At 43.1% G+C, this 22,330-nt stretch overlaps 1 protein-coding gene across 5 annotated transcripts in view; it reads right to left on the bottom strand.

Annotated features, from left to right (window-relative positions):
- Positions 1-5,092: 5,092 nt before the first annotated feature.
- The window catches only part of ERCC5 (ERCC excision repair 5, endonuclease), a 30,302-nt gene continuing 13,064 nt past the window's right edge, over positions 5,093-22,330 (bottom strand). For 4 of the 5 annotated variants that reach the window (XM_060394210.1, XM_004012350.5, XM_060394212.1 and 1 more), the window contains 10 exons: positions 21,152-21,295; positions 18,619-18,826; positions 17,195-18,292; positions 14,017-14,264; positions 13,545-13,664; positions 13,112-13,325; positions 11,301-11,445; positions 8,622-8,822; positions 7,444-7,528; positions 5,093-5,779 (listed from right to left, as the gene is read on the bottom strand). In XM_060394210.1, the coding sequence (XP_060250193.1) occupies positions 5,195-5,779; positions 7,444-7,528; positions 8,622-8,822; positions 11,301-11,445; positions 13,112-13,325; positions 13,545-13,664; positions 14,017-14,264; positions 17,195-18,292; positions 18,619-18,826; positions 21,152-21,295 (3,048 nt within the window). In that variant the 3' untranslated portion in view covers positions 5,093-5,194. Of the gene's footprint in view, positions 7,529-8,621; positions 8,823-11,300; positions 11,446-13,111; positions 13,326-13,544; positions 13,665-14,016; positions 14,265-17,194; positions 18,293-18,618; positions 18,827-21,151; positions 21,296-22,330 lie in introns of all 5 variants that reach the window. The other variant, XM_060394213.1, reaches the window with a different exon arrangement.

Genomic DNA, 22,330 nt, shown 5'->3' with positions numbered 1-22,330 from the left:
GACTCTATTAACTCCTGCGACCTGGAAATAGTCTGAATAAGAAGTTATTAACAGGTAATGAAACCCAGCAATATTGTAAAGTTAAACTTAGGAGTGCGGATACAGCCTCTAAGAAATACTTCACATATTATGATGGATGGAGCTCACAATAGTGGATAGGACAGGACTAGTGGTCTGGGAGCCTGATTTTAATCATTCCTGTCAATTAATTGGCCTGTGCTTTTAGGCACTGACTTAGATTTTAGGCACTGACTTAGAGTGTTTCTTGGCTTCCTCATCTGTAAAACAGAGATATAAAAGGCACATAATATCTATGAGATGAATATGGTAGACAAAAAAACATTCTGGAAACTGCAAAATCTTAAATGATGAAAACAATTATCCACAGGCAGTTAATCCTGGGCAGAGAACACGCTCTCTTTTTTTTTTTTTTTAATCTTTTTAAAACAAGAATGAAGAATTATTCGGTGAATAAAAACCACCTGTCTTTTCCCACAAGTTATTTTTTAGTTTATTTTTTAATTGAAGGATAATTACTTTACAGAATTTTGTTGTTTTCTATCAGACATCAACATGAATCAGCCATAGGTGTACATATGCCCCCTCCCTCCTGAACCTCCCTCCCATCTCCCGCCCCATCCCACCCTAGGTTGATACAGAGTGCCTGAGTTCCCTAAGACATACAGCAAATTCCCGTTAGCTATTTTACAGATGGTAATGTGAGTTTCTGTGATACTCTCTTGATACATCTCACCCTCTCCTCCCCTCTGTGTCCATAAGTCTGTTCTCTATGTCTGTTTCTCTATTGCTGCCTTGCAAATAAATACATCAGAATCATCTAGATTCCATACATATGTTAGTACATAATATTTATCTTCCTTTCTGACGTACTTCACTCTGTATAATAGGCTCTAGGTTCATCCACCTCATTAGAACTGACTCAAATGTGTTCCTTTTTATGGCTGAGTAATACTCCATCCCCATAAGTTATTTAAAAAATCAAGAAACCTCAGTTTAGACAGGCAGAATGTCTAAATCATCTGAACAGACACGACAACAATGATTATTTCGGTTATATTGAACTGTTTTGGAAAAAAGAAGTACAGAGAGACTTCTGCCTTCAGCTCTAAGTAGCTTATAGCAACACAGCACTGACTCTTTACTCAAGATTATTTGCTTAGGAAGATGTTTAGGGCAAGAGGCTAACTTTCCAAGCATAAAGTGGCTAAAAACAGAACAAGATTCAAAAGAAGAAATATCCCACTTACCTGGTACCTGTGGAAAACTACTTTTTAGGGATGGAGGAAAACTAGGAGATGCAGTCTGACAAACTGCAAACCAGCGCTGAATCCACTCAGTCCTGGTTAAAGCAAGGTGACCTTCCCCTCTGCTTCCCGCCAGAATACCTTCTGGAAACCTCTCCAGAGGAGGACTCACAACATCGACAATTTTTCACACAATGTCCAGCATTCACTCAAACTTTACCAGTCATACCAAGAAACAGACCACACACAGACAGGTAACCTAGATACCGGGATTGTTTGACACAAACTTCAAAGTAACTGTGATTAAGATATTACAAAAAACAGACAAAAAGAATTACACCAGAGAACTTAAATCTATAAAAATGAAACAAATAGAATAAATGAAATAAAAAGCTCTATGGTGGGGTTAACTGCAAATGTAGAGAAAGCTACAGAAAAGTTGAAATAAAAATTTACAGAAAAAGTATAGGATGGTCACCATGTTAAATAAGTTACAGGTATCCCAACTTGCTTTGAAAAATGATAAATTTGTTATGCTGCTGTTTGTCTTAAATGGGTAACCTTTTTTTATAGGTAAAAGAGCTCCTTGAATTCTGAATTAAGAAGATTTGGGTGCAGGTCACAATGTTTTCCTATTAGATGGGTGAATTTGGTAAAGTCAGTTATAATAACATCTTGAAACTTGTTTCTTCTCTTATAAAGCATCTACCTTGGTCACAGGGTTTAGAGGGAAAAAAGGATATAATCTCAAATTGTCCTGTAAATACTGTACTTATGGCATAATAATGGTGTTTGGTTTTTTTTTTTTCTTTTTTTCCCCAGACTTCTATTATTGGTATGGGGCTTCCCAGGGGCTCAGTAGTAAAGAATCTGCCTGCCAATAAAGGAGACACAGGAGACATGGGCTCAGTCCCTGGGTCAGGAGGATCCCCTGGAGAAGGAAATGGCAACCCACCCCAGTATTCTTGCCGGGAGAATCCCATGGACAGAGGAGCCTGGTGGGCTACAGTCCATGGGGTCACAGAGAGTCAAGTACAAACTGAGCATGCACACATCTTAATTAGCATATGGACTGAGTAAATAGGCTTTTTGCAAACATATTTAAGTCGTCTACTAATGGCAGAAAGTGAAGAGGAACCAAAAAGCTGCTTGATGACAGTGAAAGAGGAGAGTGAAAAAGTTGGCTTAAAGCTCAACATTCAGAAAACTAACATCACGGCATCTGGTCCCATCACCTCATGGCAAACAGATGGGGAAACAGTGGAAACAGTGTCAGACTTTATTTTTGGGGGGCTCCAAAATCACTGCAGATGGTGATTGCAGCCATGAAATGAAAAGACGCTTACTCCTTGGAAGAAAAGTTATGACCAACCTAGATAGCATATTCAAAAGCAGAGACATTACTTTGCCAACAAAGTTCTGTCTAGTCAAGGCTATGGTTTTTCCAGTGGTCATGTATGGATGTGAGTTGGACTGTGAAGAAAGCTGAGCACCGAATTGATGCTTTTGAACTGTGGTGTTGGAGAAGACTCTTGAGAGTCCCTTGGACTGTAAGAAGATCCAACCAGTCCATCCTAAAGGAGATCAGTGCTGGGTGTTCATTGGAAGGACTGATGCTGAACTCCAATACTTTGGACACCTCATGCAAAGAGTTGACTCATTGGAAAAGACTCTGATGCTGGGAAGGATTGGGGGCAGGAAGAGAAGGGGACAACAGAGGATGAGATGGCTGGATGGCATCACTGACTCGATGGACGTGAGTCTGGGTGAACTCCAGGAGTTGGTGAAGGACAGGGAGGCCTGGCGTGCTGCGATTCATGGGGTCGCAAAGAGTCGGACACGACTGAGCGACTGAACCAAACTGAACTAAACTAATAGTTCTGAATATCCATTATTCCTCCTTCTGGATACACAGCCCAGGTAGATATTACAGTTCTGAGTATGTCGAGTATACACTGAAGAATATGGTCAGTTCAGTTCAACAGGATGGGAACGGGAAGTGATTTTTCTAGTCACCTTTAAGATAAGACATCCTGCTCACCCAGGACTATGGGTCTTTCCTCTTTGAGGAGGTTCAATTGCAGAAACAGCCATGACCGGTATAGACAGCTGAAGCGGCACAGTACCCAGGGGATGGCTGAACCTGGACCCTGCATGACCTCAACGTGCTCACCTGCCTCACCAGCCCAGACTGGCCTGACTGCTGAGGAAGAGCTGGTGTCTCAGCTTACTTGAAAGTACAAGTGTTTGTCGCTCAGTTGTGTCCAACTCTTTGAGACCCCATGGACTGTAGCCCAGCAGGCTCCTCAGTCCATGGGATTCTCCAGGCAAGAATACTGGAGTGGGTTGCCATTTCCTTCTCCACGGAATCTTCCCGACCCAGGGATCGAACCTGGGTCTCCTGCATTGCAGGCGGGTTTTTACCATCTGAGCCACCAGGCAAACAGTGGTTCACAGGGTATAGGAACACGTCTTGGTTAAGCAGCTTAGCCTTCACTCTAGCTACTGCAGTGCAGGACAAATATAAGTTATCAAGGCAACAAAATTACATTTTAGCAAAACTACTGCTACTCTACCTACAAACACATATGCAGAAAACTCTCAATTTTACATAGCTTGGAAAAATTAGAGAATAACATGAAAAAGTTAATGTCTCTCTTCCCAACCCTTCCCCAAAACTGTTCTATTTAAAATATCTCCAGAGAAGAGAAGTATTGAGGAAAGATTCTATTTTGGAATCTAGAAAAATGATACTGAAGAATTTACTTACAGGGCAGCAGTGGAAAAACAGACATAGAGAATAGACTTATGGCCATGGGGAGAGGGGAGGAGAGGGTGAGATGTATGGAAAGAGTAACATGGAAACTTACATTACCATTTGTAAAATAGATAGGCAATGGGAATTTGCTGTGTGGCTCAGGAAACTCAAACAGGGGCTCTGTATCAACCTAGAGAGGTGGGATGGGGAGGGAGATGGGAGGGAGGTTCAAAAGGGAGAAAATATATGTATATGGCTCATTCATGTTGAGGTTTTACAGAAAACAACAAAATTCTGTAAAGCAATTATCCTTTAATAAAAAAAAATTAAAGAAACCACACACAGAAGAAAAGATTTTGTTTATGTGGAAGTCAGTGTTGACTTTAGAAGAAAGCTTTTAGAGAAGGCTGAAGCAGAAGATGTATTTCAAATTAGGAAGAAAGAAATAATGAGCAAAGAAATGCAGCAGCTATAGTCCAAGTATTTAAGAAGCTGCACTGGAGTGTAAACATAAATGAATGCAAATATAAACACAAAAATACTTATATAAGGGGTTTCCCAGGTGGTGCTAGTGGTAAAGAACCCACCTCCCAGTGCAAGAGACATAAGAGACGCAGGTTCCATCCCTGGGTCAGGAAGATCCTCTGGAGGAGGGCATGGCAACACACTCCAGTATTCTTGCCTGGAGAATCCCATGAATGGGGGAGCCCGGGCTACGGTCCAGGGTCGCAGAGAGTCAGACACGACTGAGGTGACTTAGCATGCATGCACATACATAATGCTTACATAAATGAAATGGCTATAAAGATAAATATATTTTATTCTCATCTAGGTTGGAAAGTCAGAGGGAACATACACTGAGAGTAAGTACTGATCAACAGAAACCCCTTTTCCCTTTCTAATGTTAGAAAGAATCGACACTGCATAATACTGGAAACATAAACAGATGAGGCCTGTAGATACAAAGGAATATTCAATGAAGTGGAAAGCACTAGAAAAAGGTAACATATTAAAGAAAGTAAGTAACTGTCCAGCTTAAGGTCCATATTTTTAAAAGCCACACAACAAAGACTGTGCAAATGCTGTGAATTTTATTATTTCCCCACAACAAATTCATCACAAAACATTAAGCTGTGCCCAATTACAGAGGCTGCGTGGGTATGCAGGTTTTCTACTTCCTTCCTCTCGTGCCTCTCCGTCTCCTCTTTTTCTTCCCAAACACAGGCCTGGCGGTCACCAGGACGGGCTTCGCCCTCCCTCCATCGTCGTCCTCGCTGGAGCTGCTCGTGGTGGTCCCGCCGTCCCTCCGGGAAGCAGGCTGTGCTGTGCTCCGTGCATCTGACGAGCGGGCCCGGGACCCCCCGGATGCTTTCATCCTTTGCACGCCCATCGCAGGGAAGTACTCCGCATCCTCACTTGAAGAGGCCTCGGATGACTGCGAGAGGTAGGCCTCCCCCAAAAACCCACCACTTTCGTTCCCTCCTTTAGAATCCAAAAGCCTCTTTCTTTTCGGGCTGGATGGCTCTTCCCATCTATTTGCTGTGCCTCTCTTCTGGGTTTTTCCTTTTGCCTCATCAAGGAACTCAGACTCTTTCTCCATGGCAACAGAAGCTGCTTCTATCTCACTGGCTGCTGCTTCTCTCTCTTTTCTCAGCATACATGTCACAGCTCTGTTAAGCCTCTGGCTCTTAATACCCTTGGCCTCCTGTTTCTCCTGTTGGGCTAATCTAAAGAAAGAATCAATTCGGAGCTGTGTCTAAAAAAATGAAATAATAATCGATCAGACAAGGAAGAAAACTTTACAAAGCAAATCAAAGAATTCCACCTTGTATTTGTGGCACTGGATGACTCTTTCAGAAAATACTAATTCATCCTTTTTCAAAAGGGTAAGCCTATGGCTAATCCATGTTGATGTATGGCAAAAACCCAACATAACATTGTAAAGCAATTATCCTCCAATTAAAAATAAATAAAATTTTTTAAAAAGGGAAGACAATGCAAAAACAAAAAGTCCATCTCTCCCAAATGAATGCTGGCAGTAAATTCCACTTTCAACATCATACTTGCAAGTGCCACCCCTGTCAACTAATCCTGCTGCCCACATATCAAGTAAGAAATCCCTTTGTCAGCATTCAAAGAGAGTTAAATATTTTTCAGGGACAAAATCATCTTATTTTATAGCAACACAATATCATGGAGTCTGTTTCTAAATTCTACTCTTTCCTTTTAAAAACACTGTCATCATGATTCCTTTAGGAAGCAACTTCACAGTATTATACATTAGGAGTCGTAAGAAATATTCTTGACTTTTGTTCTAAAACTCCACTTTCAGGAACTCAGTCCTTAAAAATAGTTGTTTGAGAAAAGTTATATGCCTGATGTCCATCACAGCATTACATACGAAAACCTGAAAATTCAAGGTCCACTATGGGAAGTGAACCAATTAAGTTAAATCTCTTTGATGAAATGATGTAATCTGGTCATTTAAAATGAAAGCTATGCAAAAAACACACACAAAAAAACTTACCCTAACCAGTGAATGGGGGGATTATTTATATCAAATTGCAATTATGTCTGGTAACAAACATATGTGGGAAAGGGGAAAAATAAGAGAAAACAGACCTAAATGTTAACCTCTATATTGGAAGAAGCAAACAACAAGTAATTTTAATTCATTTTTTTCACTTTCTAATTTTGGAGAAATAAACTTATATTAACTTCTACAATGAAAAAAGAGAACAGTATTACAACAAAATTTATCTGAAATTAAGCAGTAACCAGTTACTAAGCCAACTAACTTTCTTGTTGGTGGGCATACAAGGCGTCCAGCCCAGAAAGTCACCAAACAAACAACACGAAACTTTCTGGAAAGGCGGTCTACTTCAGCTTTACGTTTTCTTTTTTTCAAGGTTAACCCGACCTAACTGAAAAGAATTTAATCTGAACATGTATCTTGCAGGATTTGATCTGAATTCTGAAGAATGATTTACCTGTATGTACATCCTGTGGGCTGTCTCTGGGGTGAGAGGAGGTTCCTGTGTGGGCAGGAACACACTCACGGATAAAACAAGATGCAGTTACCTACCCAGAGGAACTGAGGGCCACACAGAGGCCTCTTTTTACAGTCGCTTAGTCATGTCTGACTCTTTGCGACCCCATGGACTATAGCCTGCCAGGATCCTCTGTCCATGGAATTCTCCAGGCAAGAATGCTGGAATGGGTAGCCATTCTCCTCACCAGGGGATCTTCCTGACCTAGGGATTGAACCCAGGTCTCCTGCATTGCAGGCAGATTCCTTACTGTCTGAGCCACCAGGGATGCCCCACAAAGTAAAACTAACAGGTCTTTAGCAGCTGGCCATCACAGCTTTCCTAACTTTATTCACTATCCTGAACTTAGGACAAGAGCTGTCACGATTACCTGATGGACATTCAGTTGCTTTAATACAGGAAACAGAGATTCATCTGTCTTCGTCCTGTTCCAGCCAAAATACCGCTGACAAAATATGCAGGCAGTTAAGACTTATACTGTTTTTAAAGATATTTACAAGCGATAAGTAAAAAGGTCCAAGAAACCCACCCTTGACTCCACTTCCCATATCTCCAAAGATTTTCATATTTATAAAGATTAAAATGGTAAAAGAAGATAACAGATTACTCTACCATAATGGCAGTATGTTCTTATAAATATCCTCTAAGATAAAAGATATCCAACTCTCATTTTAGGACACCCAAGACTAGTGACTGTGAAAAAAAGGCTAATCTAGGATAAAAACAAATTTCTGATATCATATATATTTCTTTGAGAGAAAATGATGTAGTTAGATTAATACTACTGCAAACTTTAAAATATCTATCCAAGTGGTTATTTAAATATGCAGAAAAGAACAGTAATAAAAAGAACAAACCTAATCATCTTTTCTATTCTTTCAGAATAAATACTTAAATATGATTGCTTATCACTATTTATTTCAAATAAAGATCCTCCTTAAAACTAAAGAGATGACTCACAATAACTAAAACATGGAAGGGACCCAAGTGTCTGTCAACAGATGAATGGATAAACAGAATGTGATATTACATACATTGGAACAGTATTCAGCCTTAAAAAGGAAGGAGAGTCTGCCACATGCTACAATTAGATGAACCTTGAGGATATTATGCTACGTGAAATAAGTCAGTCACGAGGAGATCTATACAGTATGGTGTAACTTACATGATGAACATACATGGAGTGGTCAAAGCCACAAAGACAGAAAGCAGAGGGCAGTGGCCAGGGTCGGGAGAGAGACGGGGGGCTCGTGTTTAATAGGTACAGAGCTTTAGTTTCAGAAGATGAGAAGAATATGGGGGTGAATATACAATAATGGGAAAGTATGTCATAATCACTGAACAGTACACTTAAGATCGTTGAAATGGCAACATTTTATGTTATGCGTACTTAACTCGCAAAAAGAAATGGAGAGAAAGGAATGGAAAGGAGCATCTTAGCTAAAGCAATATTAAGAAAAAAGTGATCCAAGTTCATGTTTCGTAGGTTTTAAACCAACACACACATTTGCCTTGATGTTCCCGGTGTCTGAGGAAGGGAAAGGATACTCTCTGATCTTGTCCAGGTCGGGTTTGCCCCACAGAAATGACCCCTTGGACTCGTCCACCACAGGCTTGAGGTAAGCGTCCGCCACGGCCGGGTTAGGGAAGCCAGGTGTGAGTTGCAACTTGCGCAACTTTTTTTTCACTTTGGTGTCATATGGATTCGGCCTTATCTTCTTATTCTCCTGGGCTTCGTGCCACCACTCTCTACAAGGCAAAGGAAACCAGTCTTCGTGAAGCAGTGAGACCTTGTAGCTGATGCACCACAGACAAAGAGCTAACCTTAGTTTAGCCACAACTCCTCTGTGTCTTTCCCAGTGGTAAAACGAAATAATGCATGCACACGCGCACACTCGGTCATGTCAGACTCTGCAATCCCATGATCTGAGCCTACCAGGCTCCTCTATCCATGGAATTTTCCAGGCAGGAATACTGGAGTGGGTCGCCATTTCCTTCTCCAGGGGATCTTCACAACCCAGGGTTCGAACCTGCGTCTCTTGCATCTCCATCATTGGCAGGCGGATTCTTTACTGGCTGAGCCGCCAGGAAAGCCCAAGTTGAAGTAATGTATCTGTATTATTTACTTCAAGTCAACTACAATAAGGAACCCAAAAATATTTAATAAAATGTAAAAACACCATGAAGACTGTCAAATTTTAAAAATGCAAAATACAACTCTACGTTAAATATGATCCCAATACTGGGGAAAATACATATATGTGGAGAATGAGAGAAAAAGTACATAGGGGTATTTACAATAATAAAAAACACTAACAGCTCTCTTTTATCCTATGCTAGGCAAAGTCCTAAGTGAGGATACAGCTATTAATTTTCTTTATGTTTTATTCCTTATTCAATTTTTCCGTTGTGAGTACAAATCACTGTGGTGGGTTAGAGCCCATGTTGGCCCCTACGCCCAACAAGAAGCAGGGTTCCATGCTCCTCCCCTTGAGGCGGGTGGACTCTGTGGCCAAGGAAGTGACTCTGCCGGGCCTTCAGAGACTGCAGTCTCCACTTCCTGTCTCTTAGACTGTTTGCCTTGAAAGCTGCTGACGTGCTGTGAGGGGGTCCAATGGAGAGGATCCAGGCCCCCGATCCACACTGCTGGCTGAGCTCTGCTGACAGCTCCACTCACCAGCTAGGAGTGGGTCATCTCAAGTGACCCCCCAGCCCAGCTCAGGTGCCCCTGACACACCTGGTATCAGCCAAGACATCCCCATGCAGCCTCATCAAACTGCAGATTCATGAGCAAAATCTGTGACTATTGCTGCGTGAAGTCACTGAGACTTAAGGTAGCTTGTAATGCAGCCAACAGCCAGAAAATTTTATATAGTTAGGATAAATAAATAGCATGAAAATTAAAAAACGTAAATATAACCCTTTCCAATATATTCATTCAATGGAACCTAAAAAACTCACAATCACTGCTTCAATACTGAGTCCTAGGAACTGACAGACTTGGTCTCCGTCAGGGCGGCCCCTCACCAAGGCAGCAGCGCCCTCTAGTGCTAAGAAAGACAAGCTGCAGTCTTTGTGCAGGATCAAAATGCGAAAAGGAAAAAACAAAAAACAATAGATCTATCTTCATCAGTTCTATAATACTGTCCAAGAGGGCAATGGGAGAATACCTCCATGTCTCCCTTACTGGCCTGTGAATTTTCAGCTTCAACACAGTAATCATGGCTGCCACTAGGAAGAGCGGCACAGCAAATTCATCAAACCAAAAGGATCACCCCCTCCTTAAAACAAGCGGCCCAGGCACTTAACACAAACGTGAAAGACGGCCATGATGACCTGGCCACCAGCTGAGCTCCAGGGGGACAACAGGGGGTGGCAGCGACTGAGATATAAAACTGAAGGGTCCGTCCCCTGACCACCCCAGTGGAGTGGAATTGCTCTTCTGTGCTTTGGGACTATTTGGGAATCTGGACTCAGCACTTTCAGGTCTCATTTCCCTTCCTCCAAAATTTTCTGTGAAATCTCCCCCAATTTCAATGTTGGTAGCCAATTCCAAATGAAAGAAGAACATACTGTGTAGGTCAAACCAAACACAGCTGGGCTGAATTCAGCCCATAGACTCGGAGTAGCTCTGCTTCAGTGGGGAGTGATCGAGCAGGGTCTGGGTAGAAGGGAAAGCAGAGAAGAAAGCAAGGCGACACTCTGTCTTCCTGCTCTTCACCCTTTCCATGCCCTTTTCTATTTGCCATTGACGAGCTAAAACATATATTCCCACTCCCCGGTCTGGCCGATCTCCCTTGGCACGCTCAGACACAGAAGCGCCAGTACACGCACGCTTCCCCTAGCCCCAGCGTGCAGCAGCTCCTAAGCGCACCGCCTGTGACTCAGCCATCTTTCCTATTCCAGCCCAGCACACTGTCTGGCACATAATGGCGACTCAAAAAATACGTGAAGTAATGAAATGGTAACTTCTATGTTCCCAGGAAATCCTACAGGACTGGCTACATATCCTTTAGCTCAGATAAAAAATATAATCTGAACAGAATCTTCTCTGATTTCCTCAAAAGCTAGAAAAGGGAAAAAAAGCTTTAGAACCCCAACTGTTACCTCTTCCTCCATTCCCAATGAAGAATGATCTGTGACAGTTCATAATGTAAGTAATAGTCCTGTTTAATTTGGGTGTTTATATATAAACACCGGAACTAAAGAAATTAAGAAAGGACTTACGAGAATTTTTGGAGTGGTTCCAGGCCGTGTCCAGGGAATTCGTTGAGAATTTCCATGGCGGTAACACAACCCACAGTTGGTATTCCTTCTGTATAATCACTTCCAAGCAAATAGGCCAAATTTATTAATTTGTTCCGGTCCAATCCTGTTAAAGTAAAAATTATTACATATTTTTACATCTTTTGTTTTATATACATTTATTACATAAGATTTATAACTATTTTCTTATAACGATAATATACTTGTGTGTATATCCTCATCCAATGTCCAAAGATATCTGTTTCATTATCTGAAATAGGATTCTTTTTTGTAAATGACATTGCGTTAGGATTTTTAAAGTTTCATCCATCCTCACAGTTTTCAATGTCCCATAACCTGTGACCCCTAAATGCAGCTCTCTCCCCAAGACCTCTTCTCTGAACCACAGCCACATATAATCAAGGGTTCATCAGGATGTCACATGGGCGTCTCAGAAACAACACAGTCAGGCCCAGATCTTCACTGTTCCCCTACCTGCTCCCTACCATTCCACCTCCTCATTCAAGGCAAGTCCACTCTATATACGTGAATTCTGGGGAGACAAAATTCAACCCGAAACCACCTCCATGCTTCTTTAGAACATGCCAAGCAGGCTTCTTTCTGCCTCAGGGCCTTTGCACATGCCAGCCCCTCTGTCTGACATGCTCACCCCAAGGTACCTGTAGCTCCTGCTTCCTCTCTCCTTTAGCTCCAGCCACAAAGGTATGATTAGTAAAGCCTTGTTTGACCACAAAGGACACATACTTCCTGTGACTGCAGGACACTCTTGCCTCTCTTTGGTGGCTTTATTTTTCTATTTGGCTCACACCGCTGTCAAATTATGATTTATGTGTTTTTTTTATCATCTGTGTCTCCTGCTGGACTGTTTTATTCTCTGCTGTTTCCCCACTTCCCAATGCCAAGAACAACAACTGGCATATAGGAATCACTCAGTGCGTATTTGCTGAAGGAATGGGACGATGAGGGATCACTGCCAGAAATAATACAGGACCCTGAGGCTCATGGTTCCCGTGGGAGTGACTCACACCTGCCTCCCCTCTCTGCCACCTCCGGTTTACTCTGGAGAGTGCGGGGGACTAATCGAGTGTAACCAGGTCTGATGACTGAAACTGCAGAAAACATCTGAACATGACAAGGGCTTTAATTTCTTCATTCTGAATTTACAATCCTATTCTGGACTTCCCCGGTAGTATGGTGGGTAAGAACCTGTCTGCCAATGCAGGGGACATGGGTTTGGTCCCTGGTCTGGGAAGATCCCACATGCTGCACAGCACCAAGCCCAGGAGCCACAACTATGGAAGCCCGCGTGCCTAGAGCCTGTGCTCTGCAGCAAGAGACGCGACTGCAGTGAGAAGCCCACGCACCACAGGGAACAGCGGCCCCCAGGCACCTTAGCTAGAGAAAGCCTGCACTGAGCTTCCCGCAAAGACCCCGTGCAACTAAAAGAAAGCAACAAAACCCTATTCTCCAGAAGCAAAAGACCATCATACGAAAACATGTATGTGAAAGGGTTAGCCACTCACTCGTGTCCAACCCTTTGCAACTCCATGGACTGTAGCCCTCCGGGTTCCTCTGCTCATGGCATACTCCAGGCAAGAACACTGAAGTGGATTGCCATTTCCCTCTCCAGGGGATCTTTCCGACCCAGGGATTCAATCTGGTCTCCCCCTACCATTTCTATCAATACACCAACTAGTCCCTTGGAAAGAAAGAATTCATAATATAAATTCCTAAGGTAAATTTCAAAAAGTAATCATACTCTGAAGTCTTACCTAATTGGTTGTGAAAGTCCACATACTGGTAATATTCTACAAACTTGTTTTTATTGAAGAAGTTTTTGTAGACGTGCCGTGCCCCGAATAGCCAAATATCACTATCATCGGTGATGGTTCCGGAAGTCTGGTCGGTCAGATCCAGGATGGCGCACTGAGCCTCTGCTTCCATGGGAGCCTCGATGTAGGGGATGCCGAAGAGGCGGAGCAGTTCCTGAAGAGTAAGACACTCCATGAGCCCTGCTGAGGAGCAGGACCTGTCCTCCCCCCGGAAGTGGAGGCCGTCACCCCGGAAGTGGGGGCCATCACCCGGAAGTGGGGGCCGTGCCTAAACATGTCATTCAGTGCACGTTCCCTCGGGGGGTCTTACTCAGTAGTTATTCAGTAGAGACACGGCAGGTGTTGTTCAAGGAGGCCCCGGCTGTACACCCACCTGGCTTTCCAAGAACATCTGCCCCGTCACAGTAGCGGCCACCCGCTCTTGCTGCTGTTTTTGAGCTTTCAGTGAATTCTGCTGGGTTAAGAGGTTGCTCTCCAGAGCTTCCAGCTCGTCCTGTAAAATAATTTCATTTGTAGACAATTACACTAATAACCCAGTTAAGTTCACTGGTTCTAAAAAGTCTGCATTTAGTCTGACTAAAGTTACCAATAAGCGTTTCTCCTTACGAAGCTTTCCACTTGGGTTTCTGAGCAAGTCTGTAAAACCTTTAGCGTTCCCTCACTACCTCACACAAGGAAGGGACACTATCCCAGCCGGCAACCTAGCGAGAAAGACGCCGTCAGGAGGAGCAAGAAGATACATATGAGCAGCTAGTAAGGATTCAACACACAACTCCTGGGAAACCCGAACGCTACTTAACTTGGCTTCCTTAGCAATGAGTAAAAGCGCGACGTCACGTTATTACCAGATCGATGTCTTGCCACTCGTGGAGCGAATCCTCTGCATCTTTCTCAGTCTCTTCGCGTCTCTCAATAGCCACGGCCTCACTCTCAGAAATCTCTCTTGGGAGGCCCTCAGAGTCACTGGTGGCTTCTTCCTTCTCAGTTCCTGTCGGTTCCTCCTCACCTTGTCCAGAGGGAGGTCTGGAAGCTTCCTGTAACTCGGCTCGAAGTTCATCACTGCTACTTATATTCTGCACTTCAATGAAGCTTCCTGTATCAAAATAATGAGGTCATTTTGTCTACAAGTAAAATATTAAAGTTATCCAGAGTACATCATGAGAAACGCTGGACTGGAAGAAACACAAGCTGGAATGAAGACTGCCGGGAGAAATATCAATAACCTCAGATATGCAGATGACACCATCCTTATGGCAGAAAGTGAAGAGGAGCTAAAAGCCTCTTGATGAAAGTGAAAGAGGAGAGTGAAAAAGTTGGCTTAAAGCTCAACATTCAGAAAACGAAGATCATGGCATCCAGTCCCATCACTTCATGGGAAATAAATGGGGAAACAGTGGAAACAGTGTCAGACTATTTTGGGGGGCTCCAAAATCACTGCAGATGGTGACTGCAGCCATGAAATTAAAAGACGCTTACTCCTTGGAAGAAAAGTTATGACCAACCTAGATAGTATATTCAAAAGCAGAGACATTGCTTTGCCAACTAAGGCCTGTCTAGTCAAGGCTATGGTTTTTCCTGTGGTCATGTATGGATGTGAGAGTTGGACTGTGAAGAAGGCTGAGTGCCAAAGAATTGATGCTTTTGAACTGTGGTGTTGGAGAAGACTCTTGAGAGTCCCTTGGATTGCAAGGAGATCCAACCAGTCCATTCTGAAGGAGATCAACCCTGGGATTTCTTTGGAAGGAATGATGCTAAAGCTGAAACTCAAGTACTTTGGCCACCTCATGCGAAGAGTTGACTCATTGGAAAAGACTGATGCTGGGAGGGATTGAGGGCAGGAGGAGAAGGGGACGACTGAGGATGAGATGGCTGGATGGCATCACGGACTCGACTGACGTGAGTCTGGGTGAACTCCGGGAGGTGGTGATGAACAGGGAGGCCTGGCGTGCTGCGATTCATGGGGTTGCAAAGAGTCGGACACGACTGAGCAACTGAACTGAACTGAACTGATCCTGAAATCAAAAGCTTTCCAAAAGAATCTTGAAAAGTGTTTTACCCTAAAAAGGAAAGGCCTAAAAGTAACAGAAAACACATAACCATAGTATATTATTATTAAATAGATTCAGTAATAAGTGTCTATAACTTCAAAATAAGCCTCTTCAACCAGATATACTGGCACTGTCTTTGAAAGTAGGAACTGAGCTTTCAATACTTACACATCTGCTTTATACACAAATGTTCTCTAACTTACATTGTCTTAAAATTAAAAAAGAACTATCAGGGTATGTACACAATTATGGAGGTTGTTGAAAACGTTTTTATGCTGTTTCACTATGAACACAGCAAAGAAAAAAGCTGTGACTTAGAAAAAAAGCCCTGGAGAAACACAGGAGAAACAGCTCTTCGTCTTCCACGTCCCTTCCCTCCTCTCTCAATATTTCTTCTTCTCTTTAAAAAGCATCTATGGATTAATTCCCTTCCTCCACTTTAGGTGGAGGAGGCTGGGTCTGAGGACATACTCAAGACAGAGGGCTTGGGGCTCAGGGCTGGGGGCTGGGGCCAAGGAGACAGCCGTCCTCCAAGGAGGCGGCCAGGGAGACCAGGAGGTGGTTACAGAGAATGACTCAATATGTAAATACACTGAAGACAGTGGACGGTCCTTCACTGTCAGCCAGGGAAGTTACAAAGAGGTCAGAGCGTGGAGTGAGAGCTGTGACGCTGGAGAGGAACTACAGACATAAGTGTGAGTTCAAAGGTGTTTGCACGGCCCCATGAACAGGTGCAGGGATTGGGATTCCAGCCCCATCTGATGGCCCCAGAGCTGGAGCTTCCTGGTCTGCACTGCACCAGTCTCCACCCTCTGGTCACCTCTGCAGGGGAGCAGAACCAAGAAGACGGAGTGTCTCCCACTCAACCTCAGCTGGGAACAGTGTGGTCACTCAAGTTTTTGGTCATTCTGCACATCTGCAGGACAGATTCTGAGCTAAGAAGTAAATTTCAGTGAGTAGGCAATTTCACAAATATGAAATCTGTGAAAAATGAGGTTTGACTGTACATAAATGTGTATAGATATATAATATACATGTGTACATATTAAAAAGCAGAGACATTACTTTGTCAACAAAGGTCCGTCTAGTCAAGGCTATGGTTTCTCCTGGTCTACACTGCACCAGTCTCCATCCTCTGGTCACCTCTGCAGGGGAGTGGAGTCACGTATGGATGTGAGAGTTGGATTATAAAGAAAGCTTAGTGCCGAAGAATTGATGCTTTGGAACTGTAGTGTTGGCGACGACTCTTGAGAGTCCCCTGGACTGCAAGGAGATCCAACCAGTCCATCCTAAAGGAGATCAGTCCTGGGTATTCATTGGAAGGACTGATGTTGAAACTGAAACTCCAGTACTTTGGCCACCTGATGCCAAGAGCTGACTCATTTGAAAAGACCCTGATGCTGGGAATGATTGAGGGCAGGAAGAGAAGGGGACGACAGAGGATGAGATAGTTGGATGGCATCACCGACTCAATGGACATGGGTTTGGGTGGACTCTGGGAGTTGGTGATGGACAGGAAGGCCTGGTGAGCTGCGGTTCATGGGGTCACAAAGAGTCGCACACGACTGAGCGACTTAACTGAACTGAACTGAACATATATATAGAGAGAGAGATAGATACAGAAAAACCAATGTGGTAAGATGCCAGTAATGAGGTTCTAGGTGAGAGAAATAGGTTTTGAAGTATTTTTTTCAACATTTTAAACTTTCTAATTATTTCAAAACAAAAAACTAAAAAATTAAAAGGGAAACTCACCTTTACCTTCTCCAACTAGGGCACTTCCTCCCTAATTTAAATAAAACAAAAAGAGCAGCCACCAGGAAAGGTCAAGATCGCATTATGAGCTATGTGTCCCTCGCAAAGCCACTTGACCTTTCTGGGTCTCTAGTTCATCAGCTGAACAGTGTGGACCTGGACTATGCTCAGATGTGAAATCCTGCTTTTCTTTATCTCTTAGGAAAGCACAAGCACCTACCATCAGATTCACTGTCTTCGGAGTCTACTTCCGTTGGTTCCGTGGACTCTGGCACCAAAATCAAACCCTGGCCTACAGATTCAACGGACTTGTGTTCTTGGATGGTTTTCAAGAAATTCTCATGCTCTGGGGCACTAATAGGTGCCTCATTTCCTAAGTCACTTACTGTGTCTATAGCGACACTCAGGATGTTACTCGATTCTTGCAAACTGGTGGTGCCAACGATGTCAGGGGCAGGATTTTTTTCAGATTCTGCTTCGTCATCACTTGATAGAACAGAGGTGTCATGCTTACTCTCGGGTGGAAGAGCCTGCTGTGGCTTGGACACTCTGGTGTATGTCCCACTCCTTGACCCAGAACTTGGACTTGCTGGAGGTGTTGGTATCTGCTCTGGTCCCCCCGGGAGCCCAGGCACATCCCTGTGTGGCACCAGATCTTTTCCATCCTGAGCTGTAGACTCAGCGCTGGTCTGAAAGGGTTCCTTCAACGCGTGCATAGATGGCGTCTGTTCTTTTGGAAAGCTAGACTCGCTGCCTTGACAAAAGACAGTCTGCAGTAAAGGAGCTGAGTCTGTCTGCTCTTTTTCATCACTGGTCTTGGTCACATGCTCCTCTGTGAGGGTCACACTGGCAGCACGAGGCGCTGCCGTCAACAGCTCTCCGTCTCCATCTCTCACTTCAGGTTCTTCCACAGCTTCCTCATCAGAACTGCTCACCAGCGGTCTTGGTTTTCTCCTGCCCACCCCCTCTGTCTGCACACCGGCATGCACTTTCAGATCTTCATCGTCGTCATCGAGAGCTCTCTGAATGGCCAAGAGGGTCAGCGGGGACACAGAACCCTCAGAGGTGGGAGCTGGTGGGCTCTTCACATCGCACGGCCTGCGATGCTTGCCCTCCAGCTCATCTTCTGAGCTACTGCCCAACAGAGCAGCCTGCATGGCCAGCAAGGTTCTCGGGGAGGGAGGGGAGGTGTCGGGTTCTTTCTTTGGCTTCAGTTTTTCACACGGAGGTGACTTCGTGTCTAAAGCCCCACTATGCTTTGCGCTGCAAGAAGGCAGGGACTCTGAATCCGCTTCTGTGACTTTCTGAACTTGAACACCTTGAGAAAAATTAAAACAGGGTCACTAGGTAGTTCTACAGGGTGACAGCATGCTTCTAGTTAGATAAGTAAGAATATACTTGTTCTCATGATGAAGTTATAAATTCTCATTTAACCAGCAACTAGGAATTAATTAATCTTAAAGTGGGTTGGTACAGTACTAGTTAATACATTAATGGTTGTATAGATCATCACATTAATAATAATTACACTTAGTAAATTAAGTAGGGCTTCATTCATGTTATCTGCAGGTGGGAGTTTACAGAATTCAGAGACACGACATACTTTTGGGTTTTAACCATCAAGTAAGTGATGGTATGTGGTACCTTTAATCAAGATGTAGTGGGACGTGTCCTCGGAGACCACTCTCCTGGACTCCACCTCCTTCAGAAAGCCTCCTTCATCTTCATACTGCCTTTGGATTTTCCCTGAATGTTGTTGATTCATTTCCTTCTCGACGTTTTCTATGTGTTGGTTTAGATAGTTTTTTTTAAGCAAGCCTTTTAGCTGGTACTGTGAAAAGTCATTAGACTCCTAAAACAAAATAAACAAACAGAATGGTTTCATATATTAAATACAGATAATATTCCCATATTTCCACTCTTTTCCCTAAAGGAGATAACTGATTTTTTCCATTGGTGGTATTTTTACACTAGAAAAGTAAAATGTGAGTAGTAGGGGAAAGCCATAATTGCCTTGTTAAAGAGTAATCTTTCAAACAAAAAGAATTGGGCAAAAGAAAAGAAATCATGAATCCTGTTTATGATTCAATTACTTACTCAAAAAAGATTTATCGAACATGGGATGCACACCAGGGAGTCTGAAATGTTGCCTGTGGCTTAACAGACAGTTTTTTTAGAATGCAAGTGAAGTGCTGGTCCCTGGTCCACAAAAGACACACGATAAATCACTGTAGTCAGTTATTAATAATACTTAACATTTACAGCACATCTCCTGAGTAAGGCATTCTTCTAAGTGTTTTTACATACACTATCCCATTTTATACTCAACCACCAAGGAGACAGAAGTCATTACCTCCATTCTACAAATGAAGAACCTGAGACTTAAACAGTTTAAGTAACCTCTCTAGAACCGTGCGGTTAGTTATATGGTAGATCTGGGTCAAAACCAGATTGCTAAGCCTTATACTAAATTATTACCAAATTATTATGATTACTCATATTCTCACCAACATTACTATTATCAATATTGCATTTGCCTAATGTACAGACAATGCAAAGATCCAACCTGTATGACTCAGAACTTCCCTCAGCTACCAGCATGATAGATCCAATGGGCTGTGCACCATTCTACCCTGGCCGACCCAGCCCAGAGGCTCTGCATTGGCAGAAAGAGAAGAAATGGAGCAAGGCATTGGGACTGCCTCTTTTTCTCCCATCTGTTCCACTGTTGTTTACATAATCCAAATTCTATTTCCTCAAAGACAAGCCAGAGGTCCTTTCACACTCAAGAAATAGAACGCTTGACTGAGGGCTTCAGAAGGCTTCCCTGGTGGCTCAGGAGTCAAGAATCCACCTGCCAGTGCAGGAGAGACTGGTTCAATCCCTGGTCCAGGAAGATCCCACAGCCTGTGGAACAACTAAGCTGGTGTGCCACAGCTACTGAGCCCGTGCTCTAGCACCCAAGAGCCACAACTACCGAGCCTGCTTGCCCTAGAGCCCATGATCCCAACAGGAGAAGCCACAGCACTGAGAAGACCATGCACCACAATGAAGAGTAGTTCTCCACGCCCCACAGCCAGAGAAACGCCCGTGCAAAGCAACAAGACCCAGTGCAGCCAAAAATAAATAAATACAAATCATTTTTTAAAACGCTTGGTTGATAAACTGAGCACGGATTCGCCCCTCCCCAGAGGTGAAAATAAATTTACTTCTGTCCTTTGTACATCATTTCTGTACACCTTGGCATTTTCCTACATTCATGTGCTTCACAGAAAAGCAGAAAGGAATGATGGGAAAAGAAACAGCTCCTGCCTTTTTCATATTTTTCTTATCAATCAAAGAAAAGTTCAAAAGTCTATAGAAAAAAAGAAAAAGCCCCACATCCATTCATTAGCAATATTACAAAATTCATAGGTAAAGTTAATGGAGAACAATGTTAGAAAGAACAGGTTGTAGCAGTAGGAAGGAAAACAAGACTCATTCTCCAGCTAAACACAGTAATGATGGTACAGTGAGACCAGGGAACACACTCAACAGAACCCGATTCTACGCACTGCCCCACCTCCCATTTCTGCAGCTGCGAAGCCACCATCAGAGGCTCCAAGCTGAGGAATTTACCACTGAATTCCCTGTTACCACCATCCAGAAAGAGGAAGAGGGAAGACGGGAGATCCGACTACACTTCTAGCCTTCAGGGGAACAGATACCTGGAATTTCAAGTTAGAACAAACTTCTCCACTGTGATTAGGTTCTCTATTACTATGAATAGTCTACAATGTATATGATGGATTAAAATAACTTTCATGAACTAACTTAAGGACTGAACTACTGAGCACCTACTATGTGAAAAATACTGAGCTAAGCACTGAAAATACAGAAGTGCACAAGGTAGGCACAGCTGGGTGCTAAAAATCTAAAGAGACACCACAGGGAGCTGTGAGAACACAGAGCAGGAGATAAGACTTGGTCTTGGTGGAAAGTCAAGAGGTCTTCTGTGAGTAAGTGTCTGTAAGCTCCAACTTATACAAAATGATGTTGCACAGGATCTCAGAGATATGCAAAGGCTGTTTACTGAAAACAACAGATCGTGTGATGTTTATCAAGATTCTCTTATTTTAACAAAAAAATTTGCTGGCACTCTTAACTTTACACATTAACATGCTATTGTATATTTCACCTCTGGCATCGCTTCAAATAATGTTCTTCTCCGCTTAGTAAATTCCTTCATATCAGTCAAGATTTCATGCTTTACTTCAAGGGGCAGGCTGTTGAAATCTTCAGACTCAATGTCAACTGCATGAGGATTGTGAAAGAACTCTTCCTGTAAAGAGTGAAACGTAACACCATGACATTTACATTTTATACACTTAACTCTACACACCATGCCAGACTGTGTGTGTGTGTGCTTGTATACAGAGTTCTACGTAACTACAGTAGGCTAAACAGTTATACATATCTGCAACAGGCATTGAAGTGAACAGACAGGTGAGGAAATACATCCATTTACTCATATAACAGTACATGAACCAAGAACTTCCAGATGTTGAAGCTGGATTTAGAAAAGGCAGAGGAATCAGAGATCAAATTGCCGATATCTGTTGGATTATAGAAGCAGCAAGAGAATTCCAGAAAGATATCTACTTTTGCTTCATTGATGCTAAAGCCTTTGACTGTGTGGATAACAAGGAATTATGGAAAATTCTTAAAGAGATGGGAGTATCAGACCACCATACCTGCCTCCTGAGAAACCTATATACAGGTCGAGAGGTATCAGTTAGAACCCTATGTGGAACAACACACTGGTTCAAAATTGGGAAAGGAGTATGTCAAGGCTGTATATTGTCACCCTGTTTATTTAACTTATATGGAGAGTACATCATGTGAAATGCCAGGGTGGATGAAGCACAAGCTGGAATCAAGATTGCCGGGACAAATATCAATAACCTCAGATATGCAGATGATACTACCCTTAAGGCAAAAAGCGAAGAGGAAGTAAAGAGCCTCTTGATGAAGCTGAAAGAGTGAAAACCTGGCTTAAAACTCAACATTCAAAAAACTAAGATCATGGCATCTGGTCCCATCACCTCATGGCAAATAGATGGAGAAACAATGGAAACAATGAGAGCCTATTTTCTTGGGCTCCAAAATCACTGTAGATGGTGACTGCAGCCATGAAATTAAAAGACGCTTGCTCCTTGGAAGAAAAGCTATGACAAACCTAGACAGAATATTAAAAAGCAGAGATATTACTTTGTCAACAAAGGTCCACCTAGTCAAAGCTATGGTTTTTCCAGTAGTCATGTATGGATCTGACAGTTGGGCCATAAAGAAGGCTGAATGCCAAGAATTGACGCTT

Source organism: Ovis aries, chromosome 10 (genome assembly GCF_016772045.2).
Source record: "Ovis aries strain OAR_USU_Benz2616 breed Rambouillet chromosome 10, ARS-UI_Ramb_v3.0, whole genome shotgun sequence".
NCBI classification, from domain to species: domain Eukaryota; kingdom Metazoa; phylum Chordata; class Mammalia; order Artiodactyla; family Bovidae; genus Ovis; species Ovis aries.
Note: the sequence above shows the minus strand (reverse complement) of the source record. Positions and strands in the feature narration are given on the sequence as shown.